The sequence below is a fragment of the Epargyreus clarus genome, unplaced genomic scaffold, assembly GCF_041222505.1.
Source record: "Epargyreus clarus isolate Ecla_fem2 unplaced genomic scaffold, WU_Ecla_fem_2.2 ptg000015l, whole genome shotgun sequence".
NCBI lineage: Eukaryota > Metazoa > Arthropoda > Insecta > Lepidoptera > Hesperiidae > Epargyreus > Epargyreus clarus.
The window spans coordinates 6835651-6861196 of NW_027332223.1; the positions used below are offsets into that span (position 1 = coordinate 6835651).

Here is a 25546-nt window from a genome sequence, read left to right on the forward strand (position 1 = left end):
GAGATAAGAAATTGTTCGATACGGATATATATTAATTGAAATTCTGGATATAATGTTAAGAAGAATTTAGTAACACGAAGCGGTTATCGATTGAACTTGTTCTGTTATTGTAACTGAATACTTATTGTTACTTTTTAATAAAATAAACTCTAGAAATAAATTGTAAACTAACATACAATCCATCTAATGGTTGATGGCTATTGCCGCCCATGGACATCCGTCAGTAACCCCACATTCATCGCTATCCCCAAATAACTGTGTTGGAACGGTTCATAATGCTCTCCTTTACACCCTACAATCCAGAAAGAAGCAGAGCTTAACACTGACGTCATAAATGAAATAGACGTGGAGAAGGTACCTCCGGAGTTGAACCACAAAGACTGATTTACTAATCGAATCGAAAAAATGCCTACTTTAAAAGTTTACGTGGAAAGTATGTATTAACAATGAGATAGAAAGTAATATGGCCGAATCTATTCATTTATAAAGAGTACTAAAACATCCCAAAAAATAAACTTACAATTATGTGGACTGAAGGCGCGTTTGGTACTTCTATTTATTATAGAAATGTAAATAGGATGGCAGCCCTATCCGAGGTGGACTATAAAAACGATTCTACCCTTACGCTTATGCAATAATAGAAATATATCTACCTTCTTCCTTCGTACTTAACCGTGTTTTCGTATTTTGTGGGATTATTTCGTTATAAGCTAACCACCTGTTTTAATTTGATAACATTTGCACAAACCACAGCTAACGTAAATAGCTGAGGTGGTGGCGGCGGGCTGTCTGCAACTCTGCACTAGGCGAGCTCAGTCAAAACAAACTTCGCGCAAAACTACTTCTGATTAACAAAACAAATTTCACCGCAAGATGTAGCCAATTAATTTCTATCAAACAAGTATAAAACAGCGGAATATTTTACAGCTAACGTTAAAGTTTACTTTGCAATTTTTTATGCTATACGAGTAGCAGACGAACATGCAGTCCACCAAATATTTAGTAGCTACTGCCACCCATGGATATCTGTAATCAACCACAAATAGGATTAGATCTTCCTACTTGAGGTCGGCCACAGATTCGCCACTACCCCTGAGGACTAAGCTGTTACGCCTCGAAAAAGTATGTCTCCCTTACTACACCCTTCAAATCAGAACACAGCAGCGCTTAACGCTGCTATTATACGGCAGAAATAGGCTATTAAATACCTATAAATCAAATTTAACAGCTCTCGATGTGTAATGTCTATTACATATTCTGGTTGTCTTGAACTCAAGGTTTATTTAATCTGACTCACATTTAACATGTAGTTGTATTGTTTCAACGCTCCAGAATTTATTACAAACAAAACATTTTGATTACAATCAGAGAAAATACAATTGTACCACATATTCTGAGATAGAGTACGGTACATCGTCTGTTATTCCTGGTTAATCGACATCAATTGGAGTAGAGAGGTGAAGTATATATATCTGTTTTCCAACCTACCGCTCCCGCTCCTCCGGGCAGGAAGGGATACATGAGAATTATTTCTATATGATAAATAAAAACCGAGGTGCAGTATCCTCCAGTCCTCCCTCAGTTGTAGGAAGAGTCTCATGCCCACGAGTAGGACACATTAAGGAATATAAACAATAGGGAATAAAATTTTGATTAGTGCAAATGTATTCGTATTATTGACAATCAATTATTTATGTGTATGCAGTTTTCAAATTAAGGACACTGTTTATTTAAGTACACTGTGTCGTATAAATATATTTAATATTCGATATGTAAAGTGGGTTATCAAAAAAGAAATACTTTAAATTATTTAGAAACAACACATTTATTTATGAATATTTACAATATATTAGCTTTGTTTAGCTCTTTATAAACCCTGTTACACTTATTCTTGCTAACACCAATTTTGTATGTAACATACACTAACGCAATGTGTTAAAATTATAATTTACATCTAATGCGTTTTAAATGTGCCAAATACATCTTGTTAAAGTTTTCCTGACTATATAGATCACAGAAAGACCATGGCTTCTCTACACCTCTACTTAAGAATAAGTTATAAACAATTCTCTATTTATATATTCAATGCAAAAATCTTCTTTTTGTTTATTCTTGTTTAACAATAAGAAATAATGTTAATGTCATAACACAAAACTAAATTATTTTATCATTTTACAAAAACTTTATTTTAACCTGATAAAATGACTATCTTTCTTATTTATAAGTCAAATATGATTTTAAATGAGGATGTTTTTGTATTTCCATGGTAGGAAAAATCTTATAACTGAAGCTCTTGAAAACAATAAATACTTAAAATTAAATCTACTTACAAAAATAGATATACAACTACCATCTACTTTTTAAATCACAAACGATGGGCGTTCACAAACATATCTAATTAATTTATGCTTATTAAATTGACATTAAGTCAGCGCTTAGTCTACTTGTATCAAGTGAGTTCTATGGAAGAAGAGAACTTTTCCCTTAATAAAAGTATGTCGGGAATGGCGGGATATACAATTTATGATAAAGAAATATACTTTGCATTATTTTTATTATAAATGGGAGACTAAGAATCTTTGTCCAAATATTTGTACAAACTCCGGCTAGTTTTCACAAGAAAAATAAATGTTGAACAATACAGACATGAAACTTGAATGTTTTTTATATCTATTTATTTGATATCGAGATTTCAATTACTCGTTACTGAAACTAATATATTATGGGACTTTAAATTTCAGCACATTTACCTAACATAGGCATTAGGCATATCATATCCAAATAACATTGCTCGTACCTACTAAATGAATTTGAAACTTTCATAAACTAGACTTAGTTACAAATATACTTTACAATAATCTACCACATATATGAATTATAGGCATTCTAAATTTTATTGTGACGACTTACTTGTGTGTAACTTACACATGACTTCAGCAATAAAGAAACATATACATAATTTTGTGTGTTCGTTAAATAATGTCATCCGAATCAGTTATAAGTAAATGCATAATTTTTTTGGTAGGAGAATTTCGTTTGGAAATCTCATTAAAAATAACCCTTTTTCCTTCGCTTGAGTTTATGCGTGTACACGCACACACGCGTATTTACATCGTATCGTTTCATACGCACACGCATACGAGTCGCACAGGGACGGCAGCATATCGCATGCGTGCGACTGAGTCACGCGTGAGTATGGGAACACGTGAATGCGTGAAAGGAACAGCGGTCTATGCAATCCGCATCGTCCATCATACAATTTGGCAATGCGAACATCTTTGGAATCTGTTATGTATAATTTACATGAAATATGAACCGTCACATACCTACAACAAGCGATATACAATAAGAAGAGAAATAAATAAATTTCATTTCATTTCATACTTACGCTATGTCGCATTACTTCGAATGCTTCAATATGACAGTACCTTTTTAATAAGTTTTAGTAATTTTAGAGCCATTACTTTATAATTAAAAAAATATATTTTATATGAGCCATTGGACACAACAATTAAGCTACATAGTATTTAATGCGAAGTACAAGTTCGTTATAAAACGAAGAGAACAGACATAGGGATTCAATAGTAAAATACAGAATCCTTGCAAAATATTACACATAAATCCATACAAGAAAGATTTAATTTTGTTTATATAAAGGATATTGAAGTGAGGATTCGACGTAATACGATTTTCGTCGACATAGTACACTTGTGAACATTCTAAACTTGACGTAGATATTGTGAAAACCGTATTATACACTACTACATTACACGTATAACATTACATATAATGTATTACATAATTTAAGTAGAGCCCACAAAAATCAGAGACGTATATACTTTGTTTTTATTAACATTAATACTGAAGTGACAATTGTCTCATTTATCTAATAGGGCTACAGGTTTACGTTACTCTACTGTATCTACACAATATTATCTAAAGATTATCAGAAGTTAGCGAAGAGCTTGAGCTCGTCTGGGTCCAGAGCTCTCACGGCCTTCCAATCCGTCTCGGGGTATTCGTCGAAGTTGGAGGTGTCGCCCTCGTACGAGACCGTTGGTACAATAGGAGGCTGTAACAAAAAAATAATGTATATAAAAAAAAATGAAATTGCAATTATGCTTATAATGTAAAAACAATACAGCATTAAAATATAATTTGTAGTAATTATTTTGTTGTCTTTTTAATTATATATTGAGGATATGCAGACTAATATAATATTCAACGTTTGGCGTTCATATGAATTAGAACACTGCAAGTAACAATCAATTTGAAACGATAAATGCATAGATCTAACAGAACAGAATTTAAACATGAGACGTAAGTAATGATAACGGCTCTTGAAGAAAATAGAACAGTTTCAAATTGCCGACTGAGTAAAATAGTCATCATATATATATGCTGAACACTGAAATTTTTCATTCAATTTGTTTTACTATAACTTATATTAGTTTTTCTAGAAACCTACACGGTATAAAATAGATGAATTACTTTTTATGGAAACTCTCAGTCTCTATGCAAAAATCATATTATCAGTGGCAAAATGAGGAAAATAGTAACAAAATGTATTTTATTGAACTAAATTTTTATTTTTTTACGAATTTTCACGCTACATATGTATCATGCGACTTATCCATTTCCCCGTATTTTTACACACGACATTGTATGTGGATGCGCGCATTGCTCCGATTTTTGTTTGTGTTTATATTTGCTGACACCGATAATATTTATAACACATTGCGGTAAGGATGTTTAAGACCAAACAAACCTGTAATTTCTTCATAAAAACGTCAGCCCAGTCCAAGTGTTTGAACCATCTGTGCCGCTTAACGTCCTCCGAGCCGCACTGGAACAAAGATAATGAATTTATTTTTAAAAAATCCTTTAAACAACGTCGTGAATACTTTACGAGACTTAAATTACAGGGAGGCTTTTCATCGTCTTGAGTCATACTCATTAAAAAGATAAATAATGATCCCTAAGGACATTTACCGCATTCGGAGTAGATATAACATCAAATATTGTACCCACATTTCGTATGTTCTGTATTTAATTTTGCATATTGTGCAATATTGTAAAATATTGTTTTATGCGCGGTATTACATGTGTTAGTTAGTGAGGTTCCATGAAATGTTTTAGGAGTATGTGAAATAGTCTATTCTTTTTCTCCGCACAAATTTCGAATTTCTATCTTTTATCCTAGGGATTGAACATAACAATTCCTGGATATTTTTTCTTATTTATGTATTTGACTTTCAATATCTATTTACCCTTTAAATTTGTCAATTAGTCCAACTTAACGTACTGTTAATATTTTGCTCTGTCTGTTAGAAAAGCAATTTGTTTTTATATAAACATCACGAAGGTGTTAAATTTCTATATGTAATCCATTCTTACAAGAATTAATAGATTGTTCTATAGATAGCGGTGTCTAGTGACTATTAAACAAAAGTGTCTAAAACCGCAACACGCCTCTACAAAATCTTTACGATCCATAACGCGTCTGTTTCGCGGTCATAAAAATTTTGTATACGAATCCATCACTGCGGCTAGTAGAATCTATAAACAATCGCTCACTCCATCACTTTGCTACAGTACACCGTATTAATTTAGTAACTGGCCAAAATTAGAGCAACTTTGTTATTATTGGCTAATGCGACGTACTAATGTACTCGTACCTAGTTGAACCTCGTAAATTCTTTAATTTTATGAGCCGGATCGGACTTTGGGGCCGCTTAACCACACGCCAGTCGGTAACCCTCTGAGAATACCACTAAGTGCTCCACAAAAATCGCGTGCCCGCTCCATCCATTTCGGAATTGGTTCAAAGTCTTCAAAGCAATATTGGAATTGCATGATTAAGTGGATCAATATAGCAAACACGCGTAATAGGATATAAGCCAGTGCGAGGCGTCGAAATGAAATTAATTTGACATTTCCAATATGCGTGTATTGATTTGGAGCGAGACGTATCTCAGAAGGGAGTCTCGAAGTGTGTGGGCATTAGGTAATAGTGGCGTATATTTTTGTCGACTATATGTCACTCGCTGCGGACAGTTACTTTTGATGTCGCCGCCCGAGCTCGGACACCTGACTGATGGCTTTCTAAACATCTCCGCGACATCGGCAAAAAGCTCGGTGAAAACAAGCAACCACTAGAAACTGCAGTCGTTTAAATACGCATTCCCGTATGGCAAACTCTCCACTTTACTTAGTAACGCGGCACGTATGTGCACACATGTCAGTTTCTCCCGCGCGCGGAGGAAAAGCGACAGGTGCGAGAAATATACTAAATATTGCGACTTTCAAAATATACTAGTACACGAATATAAATAGCGGATAATTTTCTGAAAATAAACTGCCAATATTTACGAGGAAGATATTAGTACTTTGTAATAAAGTGGGTAAAAAGAAAATATACGAGACATGTTTTATAACACGACTTGTGACAGACGGTCGAATCTGTGGAAATAACTCCTGAAAGATTTGAAACTGTCCGACTTTGTCACTGTATGCAAATTTTGCTATCAAATGTCCAGAGCAAAATGTCAAGTATTAGTTAAAGAAATGTGCCTGAACGACTGGATTGTAGCCAACTTCAAGAGCACAAAATATATGTATCCAATTTTAGGGTTCCGTAGACACGCTGCTAGTAAAAGACAGAAATAAGTGTGGTGATAGAATCACCACTTAAATCTGAATATCTCATTTCCAGAAATACAACTCCATTAGTTTGGATCTACTTTTTAATACTTTTAGAATTATTCATATATTTAAGTAAGACGATTAAAACAACTATTTATTCCACACACACACACACAACTTTTTATTTCTTTCTACATAACTTTAACAACGTCCATCCGCATTGAAACCCACATAACGGCTCCGCTAATTAGCCGTAAAATTAGTCGACGTAGTCATTAAGATACTCAGTACACACCTTCATGTTCCCAATTCGCTTGGTCCTATCTTGTACCAGCAACTTCTTGATGATGTCTTTCGCGACGGGGTCAAGATGCCTCGGCCACTCCACTCGACCGTTGAGAATCTTCTCATAGATTCCAAACGGATTGTCGTCATAGAACGGCGGGTATCCGACCAACATCTCGTAAATCAGAACACCTGTAAAGACAAAACAAATATTTATAATACTAATGACATGTCGCCTGCGACTTCACTTGCCAATCAATTTGTCAATTTTTAGTCATGATTATAATTGATGAATACATTTGTAACGTGTTTGTAACGATATTACTCTTGCTACTACTTTTATTTCTTTAAAGCGATAATAGATGGCGGTACATGTAGATACATTGTGTGCATTGCCACATTAAACAGCGCGCCTCATTTGTATGTCGACATCCACACCCTGCCTGATATATTAATTATTTTTTATATAAGCCCCTAAACGTCTGAGTAAAAGAGAACTGGATTACTGTTGCGACAATAATTGCAGTAGCTTAAAACTAGATTGGGGGAATATTTCATACATTATTCAGTATTATGCATTTTTATTAATGAACATCGAATCTTTAAAGTAATATTTTGTTGTGGCAATCATGTTTTCTTGATAGTTTATATGAAATATTTTTTCTGTCTTTCATAAAAATACCGACAGCTTTCGAAAGAGATTGGATTTCAATATATTAAAAACTGTACACAAAATTTCTAAATTTTTTTAGTAAAAGCAACCTAAATGAAAAAATATATAAAATGTAATACTTTGTTGAATTAAAGTATTTTTACTATTGAAATATATTCAGTATTCATTAATTGCGCCGTTTACATAACTTAGTCGATCTCAGTTACACTCACCGCGAACGACTTAATTGCCCTGTTCTGCTGGTTTAGACAACTTACGGGTGGCTAGCTGTCTGGAACTTAATTTTATTGTGTATCTATTATACTATTTACATTTTAACCTACTTTTCGTTCAAAATGCCATACAGTAGCGCGCAAAACCCTAGAAGTATACCAGGTGTTGGAACACAATATAGATATTGTGTTCGTAATCCGATGTCAAGGGTGCGCGAAGTGGTTAGTCTATGTATAGGTGCTGTACCTCCATGTGCCATGTGCTTCCATACTATAAATTATCGTGGCGCATTTATATGTCTGGCACTGAGTGGTGATATCGAGTGCGAGCGGTAGAATATATCACCAGAACATTAAATAATTATGTTGTAAACATTACATTAAGTGTCGCAGCGCTGTTGGACGCTATGGCCGCCGGCCAGTGGCGACAGCCGCGCACGACGGACGACAGACATCTTCGCAAACAATTATACATATAGCGTATTATATTCCGGCACTACATCATCATCTTTTCGGGCAAGAGCACATGATTCAAAATTGATTGCCTCTTTCATTATCATAAACAAACTCCAGACATGTCGAAAATATTAATATCGCACATGCAGATCATTTATCAATTAAGGCTATCGTTATTTGTTTAAATACGACCGACTAATAATGCTAATGCGTTTAATTAGGCACGGATTTTAAATACATCTTTGATATCTGTAATACAAATTGGTAATACCCATGCGATGTAAACGCAAACACTTTTATAAAATCTAGGTCATGACAGTAAAATATATTCAACGGAAATAAATAATTTAGGAATTACTTCAGTCGAATATAGATTGCTGGAATATTAGGCTAGTATTGAATTTAATTACTTAACTCGCTGATGTTGTATATCTTAGCTACTTCCTATACCTTCTAAGGTTTAAACTTTGGAATGCACTTTATGAAGCATGAAAATGCCTTACGAAACATATGTAGCTCCTGAACATTGATATAATAACATTATTTTTGTTGTTGGCATGTAATGTATCTATAGTTTTAATATATAATTGCTCTTGAATAACACATTATACATACTCTACAGTTCTACAGAAGTACAGACAACAATGAAAACCCGAAACTCTGATTCTACTTTTAAATATAATCCCTTGAGAACCTCACAACAGAATAGCCTCAACGACTATTTAAAAGTTCCTCAAACATTAATTACCTGATTACTTTGATGTCAGCTTTTGCTTTTCGCATCCGTGAATTAAATCCACATATAACAAATATTTGGAACCTAGATTAACACGGACATTTGGGAATAATAAAGTAATGTATGAACTATGTGAGTAATATGTTACTTTTACGTTATTTCACGACAAATACAAAAGGTAGTTAACCGAATAAACCGAATAGCGTGTTAAAACAATTCTGACCTTCACTCCAATGAGTAAGTGGCGTGACACAGCTCATAATGTAAACAAAGAAACGATTTACGACAAAAGATGTTAGCGTTAAAATGCTTTTTAATGGTAAGAAAGTTCGCTATTTTATTAAACAATTACAAAGGTCAATTGAGGTGTAAACGGGCATCAATTTATGTTTTATCGGCATAGCAAAGACATTCAAAAAGTGCTCGGTAAAGAAACTATTTTGAATAGAAAAAAATGATTTGATTTGATTTGATTCAACTACTATAGCAATAGACCGGACATGAGAAGAAAGAGTGTATTCCACGCGGTATTACTAATTGGTAATGAGTTGTTCTAAAACATGTGTGAAACGTCAATCAATCAGAAATGGTGCAAGTGTGAAGCGGGATGAAAGTTTTTGTAATAATATCTACATAGTAAATCTTTGGCACATAAGTAGTATGAGAACGAACTTATGTCAACTCAAAGTATTGATAAATTCCTACTTTAGGAAAACACCCATAAAAACAGCCTTATGTAACAAAACATTATATAAAGTAATAAACGTTTAAAAGTACTAAACAGAATCGAATATTTAACAATAAATAAATTCAAAAATAATAAACAAAAACGAATTTTCGACAGTAATCTGACGTGTTGAGACAACCGTTATGTACGAGTGGCGTGGACGCAGCTGAAGTGTTTGCAATAAGGATCAACCAGTTATTTATTATCAGAAGTAGGCGTCCAACTAATGAATTCTTTGCCAAGGTTGCAAAGTTTCTTTTTAAGCTTTCAGAGGTACGTCCTAAAACCATCTAAAAAGAGTTTATTGCGCCTGACAAAATATTCTACGCTTTTTAAACTACGTTCTATGACAAAAAATGAACGGGTTGCACTCCGGGAGTGCCAGCAGAAGTGAAAACTTGCATATTAACGTAGTGCATTTTTTATATTTTGCAATGGTTAGGGAATAATTTTGCACTAATTGATGTAATTATCGGTATAAAAGTAGTACTACCATTTATGTAGTAACATATAATGAAAATTGGTATTATGGTACCCTCCGTCTTACGAATCAAACTAAGATCCTTACCCTTACCATGAGTTTTTACGTTTTGACAAATATGACTGTTTTGGTATTTGTTTACGTATTTGCCCATACAGTTTCCAATCAGCGCCCCTAGCGGATTGTGTCAGAACCAGGAAATCATATGGGCCAATACGTAAACAAATACCAAAACAGTCATATTCGTCCAAACGTAAAAACTCATGGTAAGGGTACAGGTGACCTGACGCAAGTTTAACATTTTTACCATCACAAAAAGTTCACAACGCCGCTAAAGAGTTTTCACTTAAAAACTGAACATAAACATTTACACTGAAATGATGACCTCTTAAAAACTATACGTGCATTGCTATTAATAAATAGCCGACACTGATGCAATTAGCAAAAGAAATATTTTTCAGTGCCACAACACTCTTAGTGTTATGTAAACGAGTACTGACAAGACAAGTATTTGTTTCTAATTTTCGCTTTTTAGACGGTTTGCCAGAAACATCGCAATTATTCACTACATAAAGTACTTTAAAACGAATTTTACAGCATCATTAGAATTGTTTTAAAATTGAAGTCAACTTCAAGGCTTACAGTGTCGCAGTACAATTCAGTAACGACGATTAAAACGAGACAATTTACCTAGAGTAGAGACAATGTACATTTTAAAAATAAAAAATGGTTTAGGGTAGCATTACATCATGTCTAGACGAACATAGGATATATTCACAACAATTTTATCAGTGACCAACACCAAACAATACAAGAGTTCTTACTTAGGTACTCCTATTTACTTCTGAGTGCTAAGAAGAGTTAAGTAAATCTGTACACGAAATCAAAACGCAGCGCTAAACTACTACTATTTATAAACAGTCAACTATACAGTCAAACTAAAATATATATATATATATATATTTATTTTATAATATAGGGGTAGCAGACGACCATGCAGTCCACCTGATGGTAAGTGGCTACTGCCGCCCATAGACATCTGTAATCAACCCCTAGATAGGATTAGATATTCCTACCTGAGGTCGGCCACAGATGCGCCGCTACCCCTGAGGACTAAGCTGGAACGCCTCGGAAAAGTCTGTCTCCCTTACCACACCCTTCAAAACGGAACACAGAAGCGCCTAACACTGCTGTTATTAGGTAGAAATAGGTGTGACGGTGGTGCCGCCGGAGTCGAACCACAAAGGGTTCTACCACCTTCATATAGGATCTTAAATATAATAAATTTCGAAGCAAGTAAGATAACGTAGAGGTTTGTGCTTACCTAATGCCCACCAGTCGACGGCTTTGTTGTGACCTTTGCTCTGTATGATTTCTGGGGCGAGGTACTCGGGGGTCCCGCAGAGCGTCCACGTGCGGTCAGTCAGCTTCTTCGCGAAGCCAAAGTCGGTGATCTTCAGGTGGCCGTCCTTAGCCAGTAGAAGGTTTTCAGGCTTCAAGTCTCGATACACGATGTTTCTGGCGTGCAAGTACTCCAGCGCAGATACTATCTCCGCGGCGTAGAAATTACCTAAACACAATATTCAAATATTAAAAATATAGACGAATTTTTATATGCATATTTTAACTAGAAAGTATTCGTATGTAAAGTAATGTAATAGAAATATGAGAAAAGAAAAACATAACTAATTCTAATTTTATGCAAATTTACTGCAGAATTCCTAGGTATGCCAATTTTGCCAATAAAATACTTGTTATACTAGCGCTTTATGTCCTCGATTGGAGATAGCGATGCATTTTTTAAACACTAATATTCAAATAAAAACAACTTGCATAATAAAATACTTAATCATTTACAGCTACTTTTAATATTAGGTTTCAAATCGATTTCGAGAAAACATGATTTTACAAAGTAGGTAAATAACCTGCTTGCTGAGATCTACGATATAGAGTCAAGATTATTTTTTGAGAATTTTATATAGATGTTACACCTTAGTTGTTTGATATGGCTAGTGACACTGTTGTTTACATAGTTACTCATCGACGATACTTTATTAATCGATTAAAATTTATTCATTTTTTCTTTGAGATGTGCGTTGGAGGTTAAATTATGTAAGAGAATATTCTTTTTTTTTATATAATATAGGAGTAGCAGACGAGCATGCAGTCCACCTGATGGTAAGTGGCTCCTGCCGCCCGTGGATATCTATAGTCAACCCCAGATAGGATTAGATATTCCTACCTGAGGTCAGCCACAGATGCGCCGCTACCCCTTAGGACTAAGCTGGAACGCATGATGAAACAAAGTTACAAAATAAGCATTCGATATGACACGAGATTCCAAGTATTAAAATCATTAACCCTTTTCCGGGAGCAATAAAAAGTAAAAAACGTCTTCGTAAACACTTTTACTGTGACGATGCACGTTTATTGGAAGTACGGAATATATTTTGAAATTAGGCGTTCATTAGCATTACTTTAAGACACCCATTTCTTCGCACCTCATTTTCTTTTGAGATAATTTATATATTTTCATAAGAAATTTACCAAAAGTATAAGTGACTTACTGAAGTTATTTATAACTTTTGTCTTGGCGATGTCGCTTAAGTATTGTAAGCTTCTCATTTATAAAACGGCAAAAGATGTTCCGAAAAAATACCTACAGATTCGATCTATCGCGTAATACTTTTTAAAAAGCGGACGATAGAGAAAAGAAATCATGTTTATTTTTGTGTTCATAAAGTCAATGATTGCCAACGTTAGTGGAAGTGGATATTCATTGCGTTGTATTATTATTAGTGCCGGTCTGCGCTCGCTACAGAAAATCTTGCTCAATTATACCCACGACACACTAACTAAATCATATGTTAGAGATTCTTCTCGTATATCACGATGGTCTGCTAAGTAGAGCGGAACAAATTTAATTTGGCGATAAGTAAAACGAAACACGTTATACAAACTTAGAAATACTAAAACATCGATTGCAAGTACGATTTATGAAACGTCAACCGGTAGGCGTGCAATTTGAGCAATTAATTATAATCGAAGAAAATCATACATATAAGCTGAATTTTGTAGCAAAGTTTGCTTCTGAATAGAATTAAGGTATAACTTTTGCATAAATTTCGACTTAACCTCGAAATTTGTGAAATACTAATAAATAAATAAAAACTATGTCTTTCCTACATTTAAGTTGAACCAACATTTTTAATAATCAACGAGAAATCGATATAACTTTTCTACTTACTTATTCCATTTCTATGTAGAGTAACTAAATGTAGTTTATTTTATGTATGCTTCCTTAACACGTGTATAAATGTGCATACATATACTAAATGCATATAGACATGTGATAAATAAGCATTAGGAACACGACAGTTAGAAACTAGTGAGTTATGGTATACGGAATAAATCAGCGCTGTGGGCGACGAGCGTCGGTTATGGAGGTCTCGCCGCCCATGACATCATCTCTCCAAACGACTCAAAAACGATCGAAATACTCATTGAATATGTAAAATCATAAGAATATCACCGACAAAAAATTGCTTACACGTTCTGACTTTAAGTTACGAGTATACAAAGGTATTTATTTACTTATTCTTGACATAAATGTCGTGTTAAGGAACGTTTAAAGATTAAAGATGTCCATTTAATCATCATTATGTCAGATAAGTAATTAGTCCGTAGGTGATACCTGTTTTGTGACTAAGTACTGAACAATGCTTTGTTGTCTAAATTTTCAAACGCAGTTTTTCTGATGGTATGACAACAAGCAGCGACGAATGTTTGTAATCAACCCCAGATCTGATTCTAGATGCCCCAGATGCATACAGATTTGTTGCTATCATAGAGGAAATAATGGAACGCCTCGTTTAAGTCGCTATTCCTTACCACACCATGCATTAATTCCTAACATAAGTATCATGTTTGTTGGTACGCTTAAATATTAAAGCTGCTAAATTAATCATATAATCATGTAGTAAGTAAAGAGGTACTGTAGTGTGACGAAATAACACTATTGGACTTAAGTATGATAATCTTAAGACATGATTTAAGCCGTGATTTAGTTATATTTCAGTACTTAGCTGTCAACTGCCGTCAACACAAGGATTCCTTATAGTACTTAGTGAAAATTTTGTCATAGGTATTCATGTGCATGTGTTGTTGATATATTATCAAAGTATACATTTGATACATTTTAAAATCAAAAACCAGGAATGACTAAACCAACTTCCCTTTGATAATATCAATGGAATTTCCCTTTATCTCAACGTGGTCGCATATATTCGGACTCTTATCAAATATCGCGGATGCTTGCACCAAACACAGACTCACCTCTCGACACTAGATAGACTTATCGTGATAACAGGTACTGAAGATATCACCTGTCGAGATTACACAGAAAATAACTGTCTGCAACTGTATCAGAAAAGATATGGCAAATGATTTATTATAATTTTTTTCACACCCTTATGTCTTATCTTTCCTAAAGAGTGATAAGTGACGCAGACATAGTTATGCAGCTATTGAAGGTTCCGGGTTCTGCTCCATGGTAACAAATTTTTGTCACTTAGACAAATGCTTCAGTTCTCATGCGCACTCAAAGTTAATGGTAGCTACGCTGCTGTTTTAATACAAAATGTATAAAATAAACATTGTATTTTCCTTAATCATAAATTAACAAAATTCTGATGAAGTCACCGCTAAAAGCAATGTGAATTGCTTCGGACGATCACGATATTCAGACATGAAGGAAATCGGTTAAGGAGGACGAAAATACAATTATTCGGATCAAGAATAGTCACATAAACAACGCGTGAAACAACGCACGAGGCGTCATGTCGTCTGGCAGACTTCGGATCACGGACCCGGTTTATTATCCGGAAATATGCACTGTCATATTATAAAATGATTCCATGGAAAATCTCGTAAAAACACTAAAATCTATTCAATTCGAAACCCGCCAACTACACCCGTTAACGTCATTGACCGCCTATTTCTGTCCACTTCATGTCCTTTCTCCAGAAATACAGTCATGTACATGTGCAGATTAATAGTATTTACCATCTCATGTGTCGTTGAAATGTTATATTTTTCATACAACGTCTAATTGCGTCGCTTGCAATTAGGAGACACTGGCAAATGATAAGCTTGAATATCGATTTTTTAAGTCCGCAACTCCGCCTACATAGATATATCTATCATATTTTCGGACCGGAACCATCTTTTGATTGATCATAAATTAAATAAACTAAAATCCGTTCGTAATCTATTCTCATTAATCACGATTGTGTAAACCATCGATTTTGATTGATCTAACTACACGGTCAGGTCTATTTACAAGCCTTTATTAGCATATTGTTTGATCTAAGATATAACTGTCATGAGAGACAGTATACATTTACATTTAGCCGTATTGTTTTATTGCGTTCGTGGTCCAAACAATCAAACTTGGCATCAGCGTAGGATCCGAAAAAAGTTTTACGATCAACTAACATTGCATAATGTTGATAACAAAAATAAAATAATTTACTGGCTATAAAATATTAGAAATATTTTTTCTTAACGAAGCCCAATCTACTTGTCTATAGATTGAACTTTGCGTGTAACATATAAAATATTACATTAAATCGAGGCGCACGCGATCAGCGATTACCTATAGTTATTTTTTATCTGATTGTATTAAAATTATTAATGTATAATATTATACAATAAATAATTTAATTATTACGTGCTCTATAACTTTTGCGTAAACTGTATATCAATTAATATGCCTCAATCTTCTGCGTGAGAAATTTAATCCAGTATACGATATCATACAAGGGTTATGAATAATAAATCTAATGATTATGAATAATAAATGACTTTATCTAATGTTGAGGAAAACAATATCTTTTCACAGATCACTAAATTCACATAAACGCTTAAAATACTTAATCAAATAATACTTTATGTATCGTAAATGTCTCGCAGACGTTTTTATAGCGCGATGCGATGTAGTATTATATAAATGCCTTGACCTGGCTAAATGAATCTTTATTTTTTAAATGAAATTTCCATGATTTAAAAAGACATTTCCAAGGTGATAGAAGTCTTTGCCGTGCGACAACGACCACAATACCCTCGCCTACCTAGTTGGGATGTAATATTATTAGGGTATAATATCTTACAAATGCTTCATTTACTTTTATAATTCTTAACTCTCTGTCGTCGGAATCAACGTATTCAAATAGGATCTTTTTATTTTTTGGATTTAACTACTTCATCACTCAGTATTAGATATCTACATTACAATAATAGGTAATGCTGCTAGTGTCTTGGGTACACTATCGCGAGGCAGCGAACTGGCTCATTTATTTTATTTATTTTTCGATTACTGTAATTATTTTTTATTTTTTTTATTAGTTTAAGTTTTTATAACATTGTAAATAGTTTAATACTTAATTTAAACTAAAGGTAATTAAAATTAAATTGTCTACATTACATATATTTATTGGTGTTCTCAATTTGTATATCAAAATTGAACTTTGCATCATTTTTAAATCTATAGTAACACAACAACGACTATTACAGATGTTAGTGTTTAACGTCATCGTGAAGATGAATTAAGACGCCACATCACTGAAATTAATATTTTAATAATCCGTTACTGAATCTTAGGATAAAAATAATGCATTCAACACTCACTGACGTATACTAATATTGCTTACGTTTACTCAGTTTATAAAAAACTGTGAATCATAATCGCGGCTATCATATTCTAGAGCATATAACTGAAAATTTAAAATACATATTACCTACTGTATGGTATTATATAAAATGTGTAAAGCGAAAATAAATCAATTTCTATTATCGTCGACTCGAAATAAAAGGTTATTCTATATTTTATTTACAGTTTCATTGATTTTGTCATCTACCAAAAAACAACTAACATTTGATGGCGGGTAATATTATTTTAATCCCTCATCACGACTTTTTTAAGCATTTATCTTAGAATCGAAAAACGGAATGTTACATTCGTTTTAAATTAATTGTGTATGCGTTCGTCCATTTGCAAACATATCATATATCATTTTAAAGAAACGGAGAAATTGAAACTATATTTATTTATGCCCGTTATTCGTAAACAACCTATCCAATTTTAACTTACCAAATATGGAAATTTGACAATTTTAAGCAAACCTTTTTTATATCATATAGGAGTAAAAGACGACCATGCAGTCCACTTGATGGTAAGTGGCTACTGCCGCCCATGGACATCTGTAATCAACCCTAGATAGGATTAGATATTCCAACTAGAAGACAGCCATAGATGCGCCGCTACCCTTGAAGACTAAACTGGAACGCCTCGAAAAAGAATCTCTCTTACCACACCCTTCAAACCGGAACACAGCAGCGCTTAACACTGCTGCTTATGGGGCAGAAATAGGTGTGTGGCAGTTTAGTCGCTGGAGTCGAACCACAAAGGATTCACCACCTTGAAACTTGTCAAATGTCGATCTCGAATCGTTAATTAAAATAGTTTACGCAAAACTAAAATAGTCTATTAGCCAAAAACAATTACCAATAGTATTGCTGAACCTGCCAGCATTTCTCAGGTAGGAAAATAGTTCGCCGCCGCAGACGTAGTCGAAGAGCATGTAAATACAGGAGTCGTCGTGAGTCCACCATCGCCTGTAACAAACGTTACCACGATAAATATTTTACCACAATATAAACAGTAAGCTAACGTACATATATATGTTATCCAGACTTTGAGTGCCAAGAATAAGCGTATTAAAATACATTAGACAAGTTTTTAAATACTGAAATTTATCTCAATTTTATATATTTTTTATAATCTTAATTCATAAAAAATATATAAAATCTATGTAGAGTCCCACGCATAGACAGATGCTTATTCTTCATATATCAACGACCCGCGTAGCGTAGCAGCAACCAAACCGACCTCATGTGTATTTGGTTCTGAGTTCGATCCCCGGACAGACAGATCTAAGTTATGAATAGATGTCTGTTCGCTCTGGGTGTTTTTATGTCTATGGCACCCACGACACAGAACAGTGCTCGTGTGGGGCTATATGTTTAAAAAGCGAATCTAGACGTTTTATCTTTCAATAGGTATTCTTTATATTGGTCATGTGCATTCTATTACGCGGTTTTAATGATTACGCAGGAGCCTTAGACATTCGTGGTAAATAATCTAGATGAGGATGAAAATTGCGATAAAACGGTTTAGCATCTCCAAAATTAGCCTTTACAGACAAACAAACCATTAAAGCTTTAGTTTTGTTCTTGTTTTGTTAGTATTTTGGTAACTACAATTTTCTACGCTGATTTTATATGGATCCAATAAAATCGATCCTATTCTTATGCTCTAATGTTACTAATATTTCACGCTCTCCCCACGACTGATATTGGTGAAACTCATATTGGTGAAGGGGATGCGGATTAGTGGCCAACCCGTGTTTTAAAAACAACCCAAAAACCTCCAACGAGGCCGACAGTCGGGAACAACCGGGATCTCCGAAGCCCGAAAACGTTAACAAACATTTGCCATTACCAGCCACCCTCCAGCTTCCGATCGTGTTTGACTTTATTTAAGTTTGTTTACAATGTAGGAGTATTGTAGGAGTTGAGTTGAAATCCACACAAGTTTATATTCTACTTATATATTGCTGTTGATATTATTTATTATGCTAAACTTTACTACAGATTTAGTACTTCTCAATCTTGTTATATTGGTATCATCGTCACATTATTAAAATTATTATTGCTATTGCATTACATGTATTATCGATGCAATAGTTCAAGACAACATAGGTTGTTTATCATTGTCGCCCTGCAATGATGGATCGACTGTTTACCAATCGAACGATCGAATACGTCAGTGGATCAGATTCGCGCAATAACTATTAGCTATTACTGGACGCATGCGCAGCTTAATGTCGAGCTGAAACGCTTTTTATGGCCCGCTACTTGGCATAAGGTCTTTTTCCTATCACGTGGGTTTGTTTTAGCGTGCAGATCTGCTCCACATAGATACCATTCGCATCCTTTCGATTGAAATATACTTTGCTTGTCATTTGTGCTACATGCACTATTAAAATCGAGTAATTAACAATCGATCTTTTTCTTTAAAATAAATCGAATATTAAAGAATCGTTTATTGTACAAGTGATATATTAATTATCGTTTTTTTTTTCAATGGAAGTGAAAATTGACCCGCGAAAGAAAAGATCGCCAACAATCACTGAAATTTAACGGCGAAAAAAATGTTTTCACGAAATTTCCTTTCAAATTGTAAACCGCGTGACGCGCGCTGCCGACCTCATATGTTTTAAACGGTAATATTCACTATTACTATTTAAACAAACTTTTAATAAATTGACAGAAAATATGATAATTATCAAAATCAATTATTTTTTCACATCCCTAGAAAAAAGGCTCAAAGTTTGGATCACGACTGGGAAAGGCTTATAGCAGACACCACACGTTGATTCATTGTTATTTAATAAAATGACATGAATAAAGAATATAATATAGTCCGCGCCAATCTGCTAGTCCGCTCTGAAATTCTTGTGAGCAGGTGTAGTCATACAATTTGCTATGGCGATTCGATTCATTTCTATATTCCGAGCGGACTAGCAGTTTTACGCGGACTCCACCATATGGTACAGTTAATCGGTTTGGCTCCAGTGAACACTGAGCAGTAAACATTGAACGTAACGAACGTAACGTAACTGAAGCCAAAGATATTAGCTACTATTTATATCTTTGTCTAAGCTGAGGTCAGACTTGGGGCAGTCCAAAATGGGACTTTATTACTGTTCCCTCCATTAATGTAATTTATAGTGTTTTATAGTGCCAGGCACGTGTACACACATCGATTTGTCAATCATACCATTTTTGCACATCGTTACTTAGAGTGGTATGTTAGGAAGGTATTGCATGGCGGTGTTTCATTCATATTTATGCATGCCTTCAAAAAATACACATCAGATAACAGCAACCTATGTCAATCATGTAAATCCCTGTCTTAAAGTAAAATTACTGTCAAACCGGTTCAGACGTTTCCAAGATAGCCTAAACTGCACAGACACATAAGATATATGTGAGACAGATAAACCGATAACATTTAAAGGGCTTAAGCTGTGCATATGAGCTTAGAAAATGACTTTTTGGAATGACAATTTTATGAAATAAAAAATGAAATATATATTTATTTTGTATAAGCCTACGATGGCACTTACATATTGTAAGTTACAATACTTTTTCTTAAATTACTACCGGATCGGAACCCGACCTCAACGGAGAAGATCCGGTAAGAAACTCAGTGGGATTGTCTTTTTGTCATAATAATTATTACTCTTTTTTTAAATGCCATCATATTTTACATAAAATTAAAATCACGATACTAGATCCAGTATCGTGCTTTACATTTATCTAAAGTTTGAAGTTTGTTCAGCTTGTTCAGCAATAAACCTAAAACAGTGGTATAAAGTTTAAAATAGTTACCAATATTTAAAGTAACCTGAATGATTTTTTATTGACATCCCGTAATGATTACTAATCGAGCGCCAGATATGTCAATAGATCACGGTCTCGCGTGATAAAGTCACCGCCGACTTGACTATTGCCACCTGTGGTCGACGCGTGCGCAACGACACATGTGTTATAAGGTTATACTCGTAAAATATAATTATTACTACTATATACTTACAATGTTATTAATTACTAGCTAACCCGGCAAACGTTATGTTGTCATGTAAATAAAAGTGTTAAGGGTGAACAACCCTTATCACTTAGGCGTATGAAAAATACATAGTAGCGGATTCTCAGACCTACTGAATATGCAAATAAAATATGGTGAAAATCGGTAAAGCCGTTTCGGAGGAGTACGGTAACGAACATTGTGACACGAGAATTTTATATATAAGATTTATCGTTCAACTCCTAGGGACATATCTGCTGTCAGAATATAGGTACACTGGATTAAGTATAGGTTCAAAGACTTCATATACGTTTGAGAACGATATAGGGAATTCTTCAGCTATCTCTAGGAGTACATTATTCTTTTCTTATTATATACATACCAGTATGTATATTATATGGTAAGGGGACATGGCCAATCAAATACAATATCAACCCCGAGACATGGTTAAAGTTCCACCTAAGTTCAATAGCAGAGGCGTTGCCATTCCCACGGTGAAGGCTAAATCTCACATTTCTTTGATATACTGCACGTAAATCTTCTCCGTTAGATAAAGGAAATTTCTAAGAGTTTGGAAGGCCGGTCGTAGATACGCACTAAACCTAACTATATTCTATTTATAATTACATCTAATACCATGTTTACTCCAACACAGTTTATTAACTCTGTGACTGTTTAACACTGTATTTATCTAAATGAATAAACTATGCGTCACGCTGTGAATCAGTTGCATGAATCTCCAGGATCCGTGTTCCAGCCTAATGTCTCATTTGAAATAATCAAAATGGATCCATTGGTAACACCAAAAGTCGATAAGTCGACCATACGACCGTGGGACCACGATGTCATCATATCAATGTGTCACCGGTAGCAACATACTTTTGTCAACTTCACGTATTATGAAATTTAAAACATCTCTCGTGCTAAGAAATGTAAAGATAAACGCTTTAAAACTATACATTTATTTTTTACTTAATGTAAACGAACGCCGAGCGTATTTTGTATTTAAATATATTATGTTATTTTACTATCTTGAAGTAAATAATTAGCAACTATTCCTTATCATTGACGCGTTCCTATATCGATTTTGTTTATTAATCGAATAACATACTTATAAATCAGCCGTTAAAAGTCTCGTGCAATAAGATCAGTATATTACTATTGCCAACAACTGGTGATGCCCTCATAATTAATTACCAATACTTTGCAAAATCAACAGTGCGTACTGAGATGCGAACCTCTGACATCTCGATGGACAGGCCATACGAATTAGGACAAAGAAAAATATATAAACACCAAGATATAAATTCATTCATGCTAAATTATGCAAGTGTAATCTCAAATGTCACACGTACGAAAGTTTTCTAAGAATATTATTTTAACCAACTGATAAAAAACGTAAGATTTTTATTGAAGAATGATCTCTGTTTTTATTTATACTTTTTATTTTGATTGGACGTAATGAAATCTCAGGGTCTATGCCCTGAATAAATATGATGATCTAATTTCTGAACCTTTCTAGAACTGGAACATTTTTAGCTGTTGAGATATATATATTCTATTATTAAATCAAATAAAATGAAAGTTAAAGTGATAGCTGGCATTACTTACTTGGTTTTATGTACTTAAAATATGAGACTAAGCTTCTTACTAAAAATACTAAGTAGTCTGAAGTGTATCTATAAAAGTATAGGTAAAGACTAATGGTTTTTAATTTAGCCTCAAACACTGGGTTTCGGAAATTTGAACACCATCCAATTTTGGCTTTACTATGTTAAATGCGTGTAAGAAATGGTCACCTGCTTTGAAGGCTGAAAGGTCTTTAAAAAAGTAAAAGTATTACAGCTCTACCAAACCACACTTGACCAGCATGTTAAACTTTGACATAATCCCCTTCTGTCTAAGAGTCTCGCACCTATGGATCTATAAGAAGGTATAGTCCACGTCAAACTTCTAGTCCGCTCTGAAGTTATTGCGCGCAGGTTTAGTTACCATATACATACCTACTTCGTAACGTAAGGGCACACTAACGCAGCTATGTATAGTCCGCGTAAAAGTACTAGTCCGCTCTGAACATAGAAATGAATCGTGTCGCCATAGCAAATTGTATGACTCCACCTCCTTGCAACAACTTCAGAGCGGACTAGCAGTTTGACGCGGACTATATCTACGAATGGTCGAGAGCGGGCAGAGGACGGGTGTCGGGGGGTCCCGCACTGTCTTCGTCCCGCTAATATCTACAATTTGGTATTGCGACGCGACTTGTTTCTATATTCGGAGCGAACTAGCAGTTTAGCGCCGACTATACCTAATATTTGACGATGATGAGATTCCTGTACTATCAAATTAATCAATTACAGCTTGTTTCCATGCTTATTTACTTTTAAAGAAGTGACCAGTATAATATTTCAATAGCCAGAAATTAACAAATAAGTGGAAACTTAATACTTTCAGCTCTGAAACCACTATTCACCGTTACTGATAGTGGTTATGTAGCACAATACGCGTATTTCCAAACAGTCCGCGGGTAATTGGCTCGCCGCCGATATTTTCGTTACCGCAACCGAAATGCGTCACATTCACTCATGCACCTTTGACTGGATGTCGCATTTCTATAATAAATGGCCGAAGTTCTCATTAAAGTTTAACGAGTTCTCTAAAATAAAGCTAACTGCGTCTAACAACAAATTTCTTATTACCGGCAATCATATGCATTGTTTACACAGTTTTCTAAGATTTATATTTAAATTCTAGATATTTTCAAAATAAACAAGTTTTCTGTTATGTCTTCTACTCTGGGTGTAAAATTCTCGTCAAAATCGGATTTACTGTTTCTAAGCAAAGCTCGTGCACACTGACTACTAAAAAGTAAACAAACAAAGTACTTAGTTGTGAAAATAACTGACTTTTGCTTTAGCTACAAGAATTGGAAATAATTAAATCGTTATCAAAGTCACTTTTTACCTACCACCTAATCTACAACTACATCTACAAACTCAAATACAAATACTCTCAAGTAGACAAATCAAAATTTATTTTATGGACTACGAGTATTTCAAAAAAGTGTGTTTTAAAATTGCCTTTGTCATGTTCTATCAAAATAACTGAATTCATACAAATTCATGCAAATTGTTACCGATAATCAATCTCTTTTACAATGTTATTAAAATTGAACAGTTTGCGTAATAAAATAAATCTGGTACGTAATAAACGTAAACACTTGCATCGTGCGTGAGATAAATTAAAGCGGTACTCACAAGTTCACTATAAAAGGGTGGTTGATCTCTGCCAAAATACTTTTCTCGTTCATTACATGGTCGACTTGCTTCAGTCGGATCACGTCGGCCATAGACAGGATCTTCATCGCCAAATACTCGTCGGCTGCTTTATCACGACAAAGGCACACCCGTCCGAATGTGCCTGTCCCTGTAACAAACAAACGTATAATTTATCTTATGATAAATGAACTCGTTTCGTTGCGACAGAAGTGCCTTAACTGGCACTGTGTTCTGTGCTCTGGCCCAAAAGTATCGTCGGACAAATATAATAAAGAATTTCCAACATAGTCTTTAGAGATAGCAACATATCTACGGAGGATCTCAATAAGAATTAAAATCGTCTGAATATGTTTCTTATGTATGAATTGAAGTTTGAAAAAAATTAAGAAGAAAATTAACGTAAATAATGAAAACCTATGTTTTGAAGTCGATGAAACTTAAGGAACTTTAAATTTCTGGATTGCACAGAATTAACCAAAATGTTTGTTTAACTCATAATATATTTGGTTTGATGAAATCGAAATGTCTATAGTTTGTTGCACAAACAAATACTACTCTGACGAAAAACATTACCGAGAAATAAACCCGTATTTAATGAGTCAGCGGCATGCATTTCGAGATTGATCTTAAAACACTGCAATCAGAAAGTATAAGTGGAATATCGACAAGACTACAGAAAGCAATGGATTAGCAAAACGTAAACACGACGTGAAAAATAAATTACGAGCTAACAGTCATCACTCAGACGGGATACGCGGATTTTCTTTATCTCTCAATATTTTGTGATTCATCCGACGTTTTACTACATCTGATTTGCACACGGATAAATATTATATCATCAAGCAACCAGTACACTATTTTGCAGCTGTTTAAACAAAACTTACAAAATGTGCTCTTATTAGCAACTCTCTCTAACGTGTAAATAGGTATACCGAAATTTGGAATAACTTAACCCGACAAGTGATTAGCTTAAAATGTAATTAACGATCGGCATTTGGCAAACGATCTTTAAAAAAAACTATATATTATTTACCTGTATTTATTTGTGTCTTTATTTATTATATACAATAAAATGAGTTCTCTATGATTTCTAAATAAACGTGCCCCTAAACTTTAATTTTATATGCTTATTCACACGATTTCAAAATTAAATATCTGGTTTTAAACGGTGTAGCCAGTCTTATCTATAAAATGTTTGAACCAGTTTTAACTGAACCTTAACTGAGTTTTAAAACCCTTCGATAGTTTGAATAAATAATCAAGAATATAAATCTCTTCATGAATATAACGTAAAAATACAAACTACATACCTGCAGGTGACGAAATGAAATATAGAAAAGAT

General features: G+C 34.2%; 1 protein-coding gene across 1 annotated transcript in view; it reads right to left on the reverse strand.

Moving 5' to 3' along the window:
* Positions 1 to 1806: 1806 nt before the first annotated feature.
* Pka-C3 (Protein kinase, cAMP-dependent, catalytic subunit 3) overlaps positions 1807 to 25546 on the reverse strand; it is a 48454-nt gene continuing 24714 nt past the window's right edge. The window contains exons 2-7 of the mRNA XM_073080561.1: positions 24184 to 24352; positions 17780 to 17889; positions 11540 to 11785; positions 6941 to 7122; positions 4769 to 4846; positions 1807 to 4072 (exon numbers count right to left, since the gene is read on the reverse strand). Coding sequence (XP_072936662.1) covers positions 3947 to 4072; positions 4769 to 4846; positions 6941 to 7122; positions 11540 to 11785; positions 17780 to 17889; positions 24184 to 24352 — 911 coding nt within the window. The 3' untranslated portion in view covers positions 1807 to 3946. The remainder of the gene's footprint in view (positions 4073 to 4768; positions 4847 to 6940; positions 7123 to 11539; positions 11786 to 17779; positions 17890 to 24183; positions 24353 to 25546) is intronic.